At 34.9% G+C, this 12,063-nt stretch overlaps 1 protein-coding gene across 1 annotated transcript in view; it reads left to right on the top strand.

Moving 5' to 3' along the window:
- Positions 1–10,515, top strand: part of LOC136025347 (aromatic-L-amino-acid decarboxylase-like) — a 70,821-nt gene extending 60,306 nt beyond the window's left edge. The window contains exon 10 of the mRNA XM_065701277.1: positions 8,366–10,515. Coding sequence (XP_065557349.1) covers positions 8,366–8,539 — 174 coding nt within the window. The 3' untranslated portion in view covers positions 8,540–10,515. The remainder of the gene's footprint in view (positions 1–8,365) is intronic.
- Positions 10,516–12,063: the final 1,548 nt, after the last annotated feature.

The raw sequence follows: 12,063 nt of genomic DNA, 5'->3' as shown, positions 1-12,063 counted from the left end.
ATTATGTAACACTACATTAAGTGATAAATTAGTATACATTGTTGCAAAATCGAAAGACTCAATTCTTTTAGCTGAAACCATTGTTAAAGACTCTATCACCTGCAGTGAATTATCAACACTCCAATATGGATTAAAGTTTGAAAACTTTTTAATACCAGAACAATAGGTTTTAAGTTTATTTACAATTTCCTTTAAAATAAAAGAGAGGTCAGTAGCAGCAATGCGGGTAGGACATTTAGCTGCTCCAGCAATAAACCGTGGTTTAGGGGGATTCTTATGAAATTTTACAATCCAATATAGGAAAGGGAACTTTTTATCATTGTCATTTATTTTAATATTAAAATTTTTAAAAAGTATTTCTTCAGTCTTTTCAATTGTATTCTCATCCTCTAAATTTACCTTTTCGTAAACATTAGTTATTTTAAACCAAAATCTTGAATATTCTATATCAAACTACCCTCAAAATGAAATACAAAACAATAGGTAACTCACCTTTCCAGACTCCTTAACCCACCGAAAAAAACAACTCCAAATTGTATTAACTTTATTCAACTCATCAACAGAGTAACAGAGACTAAATCCCCCCAAAACACACCATACAAAAGATCCCTACAGATGTATGTACACATACACATACTGATTAACAAATTAAATCTTCATCAGGCACTCCTTAATATTATTTTTTAGTATTGACAGGGGAATAGATAGATTACAATTTTTACCAAACTTATTCCATGCTCTAATTAAACTGTTTTTTAGGGAAATACGCAATCTCTCAGATTTAATTAGCGGAAGACAGACCATCCACCGCCTCCTGGACTGTCGACATGAATCCACCACACCCTCTACCTATAACAGCTCTGATTAATAAAAATACACAAGCAATGCCTTCTTACGATACCGAAAAACAAAGAGAACTTGCTGAAACATTGTACTTACTTGTACTTGGGTTACGTTCGAGCCTTGTCCAGGCCCATCGTGGCATCCAGAATTTGTCGACATGCCTCTCTCCATTGCTCTCTTTCAAGTGCGATTGGCTTGATCAACTGGATCCATTGTCTATTCCATCGGTGCCCGTGCTTCTTGAAACCTCCCATTGGCTCGAGGTCGGCTCTAACTGTTGATAACCATGTCTTTTTTTGTCCTCAAGGCTTCCTCTTCCAGTGCGCAAGGGGTTGGTATTTCAAGCACTGATTGCTGAACGAGTCATCCGGTCGGCGCAGTGTATGCCCGAACCATCGTAGGCGTCTCGCTTTGACAACATCAGAGACACGTGGTATATCACCACATCTTCTTCTGATGACATCGTTACGGACGCGGTCAGAGAGACGCAGGCCAAGAATACAGCGAAGACACTTGTGGTGGAAGACATTCAGGATTCAGTGTCCGCCCCTCTGTATACTCTCGAGTCTTTAATCATTGACTTCCAGCGACGAGAAACGAGTAAATAGTCAATTTGGGCGCGGGTTCTACCATCTCGGGATCTCCAAGTGTAAGTGTGGCAAGGTTTGTGTTTAAACCATGTATTAGCCACACTGAGATTATTCAGCATAGCAAACATGAGAAGTCTAACTCCGTTAATGCACCGGTCGCCCAAACCGTGGTTGCCAATGGCCCATTCAGAATCGTTTAGTCTCGTGCCAATCCTGGTATTGAAGTCACCACCGATCACGAGGATGTCCTTACGAGGAATTTTATTCATAGTCAGTTGGAGGTCAGCATAGAATTTATCTTTCAAGTGGTCAGGGGCGTCACGAATAGGGGCATATACAGATAGTATTGTCAGGTTATTACTCTGACCTTTTAAACGGGCCATCACAATTCTGTCAGACACTGCTTCATAGTCAAGGAGTCCCGATGCGATCTTGGGTGTCATGATTATTCCCACTCCTGCGAGGCCGGATCCATCCATTGGGCCAGAATTGAATAGTATGGCCTTTTTACCCGAAGGGGCTACTAGGTCAAGTGTCATTTGTCCATTTAATCTTGTCTCTGAAACACAGAGTATGTCCAGGTTATATAAATAAAATTCTTCAGCTACGAAGGCTTGCGTTAGTGAACACTTGATGGAACAGAGGTTCCAGCAGCCGATATTCAGGCCATGTCTCCTTGATAGTATGGTAGCTAGCTCACTTTTCGACGAGGTCGCCAGCCTCGACGCATCGCTTAATGCCGGGAATGCCGTAGCCAAATTCGCTCTCATATTAGACATATTCAACATAATTCTGGATGTTTCTTGGGTATGATTAACCGCAGGGGCCCCAGTCCTGCGGGTCACCCGGAGCACGTTGGCCGTCACTTCGCTTGGCGTGAAGCTAGGTGATGTTTACAACCTCTCACCGCTATGAGGTGTGCTGGCGGGTTTGCTCTACTGCCTAGGGATGGAAGGGGGAGCATCCTTGCTTGCAACGCCACCACCGCCGTGGCAATTTGCAAGCTTAGCTTCCACCTTTGCTCCCACCTAGAATCAGTAAAGACTTGTAAAAAACTTGTTAACTGGAAGGATATGAAATCTAACATACATACTCTGGGTACTTGATTTGTTTGGTAGCGAAACAGGAGATGGAACATATTCTTTCAGCACTCGTAATCTTTTATTCCCTTATTTCTGGTGTGTCAGTAAGTGGCTCCTAAATGTATTCGAATAAAAAAGTGGGCAATAATTAAGGTAAGATTGTACTAAGCTAAAATAGACGGACCTCAATGTATTATAAGGTAAAATAAACTTCAGCTGACGCATCATTCCAACATTTCTGCTTAATTTCAACTGAAGATGACTAAGATAGTGCTTGAATGACAGGTCTTCATCAACGGTAAATCCTAAGTAACATACAAAGCTAACACGCTCAAAAACTTCTCAATCTCCTGCCTGTGAGTTGAATGACCTAATTAAACTCAACTTACCAAATATCCTAGGTGGGATTCTGGAGCAATGAGTGAAGAAGATAGTTGATATGATAGATACATCATCAACGGGTGGTTATCAGTATCATACTGTGTTCCTAAAAGAGCAAGAAAATATACGCCAAAAACCGAGCCTTGAGTAATGCAAAAAAGAAGGAAGAAAAAACCTTGAAGTCAAACACAAAAGAAACAAATATTGATAAAAGGAACAATCGCAAAGACAGCAAACACTCGCCAATCCCGGAATTTTAGAACATTCATCAACTACACCCCCTTTATGAGGGAAAGGACTTATGAAGAAAAAAAGAGATAAATACAAAGAAAAATTACGCAAGAAAGAACCAGTAGAGCTTCCGCAGGCGATGCATTCTGCATCTTCACTCAATTGCCATGGCATTTCGCAAGTGGAGATATAACTATACATATTCATATCATCTTACTGAGACTAACTAACCAAGCATCACGCTCGTTTTTCTTTACCTGGAGCCTTAATTCAGTCCATTTATGTCGCAGACAAACGAACTTATAAGTTTTCGAGTCCTTGATTGCTTTCATTTTATTTAAAAGTTCAGCTCTTATGGCGTTAAAAGCCAGAGGTAGATCAGTACATATTCTCATGTCCGAACCTTTCAGTTCACCGACGGATTTTAAAACTGTGTGTACATCATGCTCTGATGCAAACGACATGTGCCTAGAAACACTGTTTGGTTTGTGGTCAACCCTGTATGACCAAGAAAGTACAATATTCTCCAATACTGAACGTTTACATTCAATTAGATCTTTCACTTTCCTTTCGAGAGTCTCTTTTCGTCGTTCTTTTTCCAGACCGTGTAATACAAGGTTAACTCGACGATCTCTAACTTCCAGCTGTAGAATCCTTTGATCCCTTGGGCCCAGTTCTATGCTTTGCTCACCCAGTTTAATCCCAAGTTCGGCAATTTTCTCGTCTTTTCGAGAGAGTTGAGTGCATGGCGACTGGACTGGAATATTGCCTCTATTTTCGCCATCAGCTCCTTGACAGCTATGTCTAGCATTGTAGCATCAATCATCATGCTTAAAAGCAATAATTTTGCAATATACCGCATGCAAAGTAATTCTTAATGCATGAGACGAAAACTTACTAGCAAGGGTAATCATATCTCAATTTGTGTAGATATACGGTTCGAAATAAAAAATTTCACTTTTTAATAATACGCTCTAGTCGTAATTGATTTATTAAATGAACTTACTTATAAATATCATAGGTGGCGCGATAGTGCTGCCTAAGTAAAGAGTAATGTAGAAATAATATATTATTTTTTTTTTCTTAGACCAGGGCGCTTCGTATCGAAGGAATGTCGTAGAAACTTCAAAAAGGGGTCTTTCGATTGGAAATTGAAAGGGCTAGTTGGAAATTGGAAATAGCAAAATATCCCCAGAAAACTATGAGAAGGTAGCTGTAGTTCAAGAAGTTGTCTCCTGAGCATGTCTATGCTTATTTATACCTTTAGCGTTGATCATTCTGCTTGTCACGCCTTCATAGGATTATCTTTCATACTCACACTCAAGCTCATACACGTTCATACTTAATTGCTCAAGAGGTGCTACTTAATTAATCTGGGCTAATCTAAATTGTTAGCAGGTAGCTAAAAATTTAGTAGGGTGGCGGATCAAATTTTAGACAAACATAAATAGGGTAGATATTTGCTCTTAAGAAAAAAACATTTCTTGACTAGTTTCTAAGGAGTTTTTTTTTAAATCATTTCACCTGCAGTTAATCACCTGTATTTTCTTTTTCTAATTATTTGATTGTTTTTATCCTTATGAGCAAGGGTTTGCTCTCTTTTACTCTACGATCTTTTTATCTGGATAGGGCTCTAGTAAGATTGGATAATTGCTTAAGAGTTTATTTTTCTCATACGGTATTAATACAAAAATTCTAGGAGATAAAGTATTAGTTGCGCCTCTGGGTCCAACGAGCTAAAGCATGTTGAGGTAAACTATGACTAATCTTTCAGCAGTTAAGCTTTCCCTTACCCCTAAAAGCAGCTGGAGGCAGAGAAGATAAATTATGAATTTAAAGGCAGAGCTATGGAACTTATTGACAATATTTTGCAAATTTTATCCAGATATATTGAGTTTTGTTACAGCATAGTAGCCTTGAATAAACAATTACTTTTCGGATCTAGATATTTTAATATTTCGGAAGAAGAAATTGAAAAATATAAATGGAAATTTCAGGAATTAACCCGATCATTTCCCCTGAAAGTCTATAAGAATTTTATTTACCTAGGTTAAGATATTCGGCTTGTATACCAAAGGAGAACTCCATGTTTCTCATGTTTCCATTTTTCTCAAGTTTAAATCTATAGCCGAAACTATGGTCATGCTATAGTCTATAGTCATGCTTTCATTCTATGAAAAAAAATTACAAACAGATTAATAAACGTAAGGAATTTTTCGTTCATTTTTAGAAAAAGTCAAAATTCTACTAAACTCATGGTTAGAATTTGGGACCCATTTTCTGAAACTGAGTGCTATGATACACTCTGTTTTTGGGATTCATCAACCAAATAGTTAAACTGGCGTGGACTTTTTAAAAATTACCTTGCGAGCGGTGAAACGGAACAAAAAATAAAATCAGTAACAAGAAAATCGGACAGAGAGGCTTACAGTTTATCTGCAATTAACTTCCTATCAAGAACAATGTGCGCTCAGTGAATTCTAGGTTCGTCTTCATTTATCTCAAGACTAGCGTCAAACTAATCCAATTAATCAACAAAACCATCCACAAAACCATGGTGTTTAAAGGTGCATAGCTCAGTCATTTTAGAAATGTTTAGAGGCTTTCGGCACAGAAATTAGCCTAAGATATTAATGAATAATTTATGCCAAGATACATTTAAAATAAAATTGTTTAAAGTTTTTTTGTCACTAATCGAATTTCAGCTCATTTTCAACATTTTATTCGCACTTTTTAACGATTGTTATGGTATAATTGAGTATGTGAAATCTGCAACAATTTTAATATATTATTATACTTTACCAAGAAATACAGAAGTTTAAATCAGACTTGAAATAGTAAATTATATTAAGATTTTAATCAACTAAATAGCTACTCCTTTCATTTGGTTTTGATCCTTTTCAGGTCTTCAAATTTTTCAATTAAATCGCAGGATTTTACACATACAACTTTTATAGCAGAATACCATTGATATTATAAAAAGATTTATGAATCAATTTTAGCATTTAAATTATAAATAATGCTTTGTCCGCAAAATACAGGAGCTATAAAAATGTAAATGTACAAATTAAAGAAAATTAAATGTAAACTAAAAATTGTTTTAAATTGTTCTTCATCTCTTCCAAATTATAAAACTTTCAGATCAATCTTAGGGTGACAAAGATCTAATTTCTTTATTAGGGGGAGGGGCCTAAAACTAAATAGATGCTGAAACTGTGGCATGCAGATTACTGATTATATGTCATCTTAAACATCATGCGATGGTATTGGATTTAATTCAACCAATGAAGTTGAAACAAAATATTATAAGGAGTTTACTACAGTTTTTTTTATCCATGCATACAGAGGTTACAACGTGTCAATCTAATCTAACGCTTCTGCGCAAGCGTCTTTCCTGATTATCAGGGCAAAATACAAATCATGGATGTAATGTAACAAACTGGGCACGCAAATTTTAAGTATGTTTTCCTGTATTATCCAGAAGTAAAACTTAAATGTAAACAGTAAAAAAAAGTTAAAATAAAGAAAGATCTGTGATATTGATAGAATTTTTCTATCTGTCTGGCATTTTTTGAAAATAATATTGGGGCTTTAGTCCTATTGAATGTGAGTAAAGTAAGTATGACAGTTTAGCACACACTTCCGTCTAACCTACCCCAGATTTCTATAGGCACCCATTCAAAGATGGGTCGACTCTGGCTGAGCTTACAGATTCTCGCCACCGACTCCTGATCCGAACCAAATAACTTGCCACGTCAGGAATCAAACCCATGCTCCTCAGACAAAGGATTCCTGACCCAGCACGCCAACCTCTTAGCCATAACGTTCCTATTGAATGACGGAACTATTGTCGTGATAGGGCAATATTTTTCTAAATAAGAAAAATTTGGAAGCAGTTGAAACCTTACCTATATCTTGATATTACTTTTGTCCATAAAATTTGACAACATGTCTCTATCAATTTCTCTTAGCCGAATGGAAGCCCAGAATGGTCCACATGACTAGGATATTTTAGACCAGATTACATTCACATAGACAGTAAAATCTTCCACTAAGTAAGTCTAATTGATATGTACCACCAACTTATAGAACAAAAGAGAAAGTAATTTCTGAAAGCCTGGAAAACCAGACTTGAAAAACCTAGTTTCGATCAGTATCTGAACAGAAAAAAAATAGTAGTAGAGCAAAAACAACGACAACTAAAAGTTCACCTGAACGATCTTTGTCTTTTTGGAAATTTAAGGTCAAACTTGCCCAATTTTTTCAATAACATATAACATATGCTATGTTTAAGCAATGGACAAATTGCATAGCTTATAACCCTTGCCCAAAGGGCTCTGGGATGGGCTTAAATTCTAACGTGGGATAAACAAAAGGCCTTGGTCAGACTTGGTAATCACCAGACCTTTCAACTATGCTGAAAAAAATTAATTGCTCAAAATTTTGATCAGATGTGTTTGGGTATATGATAAACATGGGGGATCTGATAGCCCTCCAATTAGTTTCGACTCCTAAAAAGAACACTAGAACTTTCAATTCCAATCGAATGAGGTCATTTCAAAATTTTGACAACTCCTTCTGTACAAAAGGCCTTGGTCAGAAAAACAATAATACACTGTATTTACTTTGCTTAAAATAATCTTTGCTTACCTTAAAATTAATCTTAAAATCAAAATTAGTGCAAAAATAATCTTTCTAAAAATAATATTCCGTTGTCATAATTATAAAACTGATTTTCTTTCATTTACGCCAAGAAGTAACATTTTGGATAGACTAAAATATTTTACCTTGTAGAGAATGAGGTGATAATTTTCAGATCATTAAATATCAAAAACAGTATTTGTCAAATATTTAGTTTTTTACTGACCTGATCAACAAATATAGTTCTGTCCATAAGTCCTGGGATTCAAGATTAAATTAAAGTCTCTCATAGTTTTGAAGGATCGTGAAAAATGACTAAACTCCTTCAGGCCTTAATATATAAATGCTAAGGATATTAAACGGTAAGATCGCTGTTTGGAGAAAAAAAAAGGAAAAAAGGCAAAATTTTTGTTGCTTTTTGATGATGGACAAAATGTTCGAAATCAGTTTGTTATTTTGGTCAAATGCTATTATAGTGTTTGAACTTAATAGTTGACTGTTTAACAAATTTATCAATAGTCATATGGTTAAAAATGATAGTTAGTAGATTCCCGAGAAAAAGTTTAAATCTTGAATAAATGCAAAATTTGCTTACAGGGTGACAACGAGCTTTCAAAGGAGCTACTGAAAAGAATAAATGAGAGGAAGAAGATACATTTAGTGCCATCTGTTTTGAGAGGAATTTATGTCATTCGTTTCGCCGTATGTTCAAGACTTACAGAAATAGAACACGTGGAATTTGCTTGGAATGAAATAAGAGAGTGTGTTTAGGATTTCAGAGTAAAGAGGGACAGAGAGAGATTGATTGGAAGACACATTTCTTTAAGAGGATAAAAATGGCAAATAGGTGAATGTATTACCTCGTCACTGCAAGCGAGAGAATAGTAAAATGGTCTCTATTTTAATGACATACAATTATCAAAGCTCACGAGTCTGATTCATTGATACCCATTATGGATGACATAATCATTTATACCCGTATAAGTTATAGTTAGAATTAAAATGAAACAAATCCTAAGTCAGTTTTTAGTTATTTTTTTTTTACAGTTAAGACCTAAACAGTTTTTAGTTAATTCTGTAATATAAGATGTTTCCTAAGATTCTACCAGAAATTTTATTTGGCGAGAATCCGTCATGGTTTCAATACAAATTGCTATTACAATTAAGTTGTTATTTACATTAAAATTATTTAAATTATTTAAAAATCTAGAGGGGAGTTCAGTATCAAAATTTTTACCTTAGATAAGTGCATGGTAGAATTTAATAGATTACCTTTTCTGTGCCAACTGACAGACAAAATGCGTGCAAAAGGATTTTTTCAATAGCTAATCAAGTAAAATAGACGATATATGATTGATGAAAGATCAAGATGATTAATCGCCAAATCAAGGCAAATGAGCTTGATAGGCAGAGAGAGACTTTTTCAATTTTCACTCCCCTCTCTCTTCCTCTCTCTCTCTCTTTCCTTTTGTCTCTGTCTCGGTCTTTCTCTCTCCCCCCTCTCTCTTACTGGTTCTCTCTCTATCTGTTTCCCTCATCTCTCTTTCCCTCTCCCTTCATTTCTCTTTCGGTCTCTCTTTGACACATTATCTCTTTCCCTTCCACTTTCTTCCCCCACCCCCTCTCTCGCTCTTTGTCTCTTTTAGTGAGCAAAGATACATTCCTAGCAAGGTAGCTCATATAAATGATGTTTGATGTTTCGTTTGATTTTGTTTTTTGCCTTTAAAATAAATCTATTTTAAACGGTCTTTTCCACGTAATTCTGATAAGCATTTACAACAAAATGGTGCAATGTTTCGTCATTTATTTTATCAATATTGTCTTTTTGTTAAGAATGTTCATTTTTAATTGTTATATTCTCTGATATACTAAAAAATCGTTTCACTGGATTGTTGGTAAAATATACAATTAATGGTGTGTTTTCCATGCAACGTTTCTTCATTTTACTCCTAAAGGTTAACTTTTTTGACATATATTTGTAAAACAAAAATAAAATTTTTCGCCGTTAATGTCTTTCAGTAAAAATGATACTATTCTGACAATCAGACATACATTTCAAAAGTTGTTTTTAAACTAAAGAGTTTCGGATCTGTGAAAGAAAAATATTTCAGTCTGGAAAGAGACACATTTTTCTAATCAAAAAAGTAACTGAAACAACTGAGTTAAGTTTAAACTCTCAGTTTACTTCATATATCCGAATCTATATAGGGTAAAATAGACTATTTCCAAGTTATGGGGTTATTGTATTAGAGTAAAAAATACCATTAAAAAAAAGTATCAGAAGCTTGTAAAAACTACTATTATTACAGTTTTAAACATAAAGCAAAGTTCAATTCCAGTGAATATGATGCTTTTTCGGAGAATTTTTGAATTAAATTTTGATTTAAATTAAGTTTTGGAAAAAATTAAATTTTTTAGTTCAAAATTTTGAATTAAAAAAATTATAAGAAATAACTTACAGCCGCGTAAGATCTTGTTAAAATATAACACCATAAAAATGCAAAAGATAGAAAACAAAGCATTGACATGCAAAATAGATATAATACTTGGGAGTAGTAGCAATTGTATTTAATTATGATAATTTTCTACCTTCTTTAACAAGAAACTTTAGCTTTAGAGAGTCGCTTTTTTCCAAAATAATTGGAGAGAAATCCACGATGTCGTAAAAAACTCTGCTTTAAGTATGGAGTCCATGAAGATTGAAGTTTTTACAACGCTTTGAAAATTAAAGTTAACTGCTTTTTCTATGAATTCTCTAAATTTTTCAGATTTTACATTAGAGAAAAACGAATTATTTGGAAAGACAAAGTCGGCTCCTGATCTGATTTGGCTCGAAATCACTCCTCCGTACCACTTTCTCCCCTATATTCCTAGTTCGATAATAGTTTTTCTTCTAGTCTTTTATTTCTGGTTTTTTATTCGGTCTCTTGTTTGTTTTGTTTTTTTTTTCGTTTGGTTGCATTAATGGGCTCTGAAAGTTAAAAAAATGTAACAGTAACAACCGGTATTTTTTTCAAACTACCAAGAAATTACCAATATTTTCAACATTACATTTGAAATTCTTTTCAAAATGTTCAAATTATAGAATTTCCAATACAAATCGAAATCTAACTAAATTTTTGATAAAAAGGAGCATATCGTCCATATGAATAAACTACTGATTTTAAATATACAAGTTTCATTAAGTTTATTCTTACCCATCAAAGGTTACGAGCATGAGAAAATTTGCCTTAATTTCGAAAAAAGGAGCAACACAGCCTAAAATTCATAGAATCTCAATGAAAATTACACCATCAGATTCAGCGCATCAGAGAACCCTTATGTAGACGTTTCAAGCTCTTATCTGCAAAATATGGAATTCTATATTTTTGCTAGAAGAAAGATTACGGATGCATGTTTATTATTATTATTTTATCCCCAGGGGCAATTTTATCGACCCAGTAGTCCTAAAATATCGGTAGAGGGGTCGTTCAAACAGAAATTAAAAGTTCTATTGCCATTTTTAAGTGACCAAAAACTGAAAGGCAACTAGGTCCCCTCCCACACTCCTTTTACTCTCGAAATCCTCCGATTAAAATTTTGAGATAGTCATTTTGTTGAGCATAGCTGGAAGGCCGAATAACAATGCCTTTGGAGATATCATGACCCCCACAGTCCCTGGGGTCCTCAATGCCCCGCTCTTTACGCCAAAGTGGTTTACTGTTTTAAAAAGTAGAGTTGAGAGAAAGAGTCAAACTTTAGCGTAAAGAGCGGGGTGTTGAGGAGGGAACAGCCCCTTTCATATACGGAGTAATTTCTTTTCGTTTTAAGTTTTAATGTTGCTCCTTACTTTCAGTTAAAAAAGTTAGTTTTTTATTTATTTAATACACCAACAAGAATCATCTAATTTACTGCGAATAGAAATCACCCTCTCATGGTATCAAATCGCTGTGTTATTACCAAATATTATCAAAATTCTAGCTAGCTATCCCCTCATCTTTTCAAAAATCTTGGAATCGTCAACGTATCCGTAATATGTTCAGGGTGTTTTTTAAATAGCGACTAGATAACATAGAAGATCTAGTATCGCTTCTTCCTTTTCAAGTCCAAGTTTCTGGTGCATGACAAAGCTATAAGAGAATTTTATGCGGGGTTCTAAGATCTCCTAAACCCTGACTCAAAAGTTTAAAGAAAGTATGTGGACTATGTAGAACCTAAATAAACTTGTTTGTTTAACTTCTTTTTTAAATGAGTTAAACTGCCGTCACAATATAGTACTGTTTGTGGACGGGGAGCTATTATTCTTATACAATGCA

Source organism: Artemia franciscana, chromosome 3, assembly GCF_032884065.1.
Source record: "Artemia franciscana chromosome 3, ASM3288406v1, whole genome shotgun sequence".
Taxonomy (NCBI): domain Eukaryota; kingdom Metazoa; phylum Arthropoda; class Branchiopoda; order Anostraca; family Artemiidae; genus Artemia; species Artemia franciscana.
Note: the sequence above shows the minus strand (reverse complement) of the source record. Positions and strands in the feature narration are given on the sequence as shown.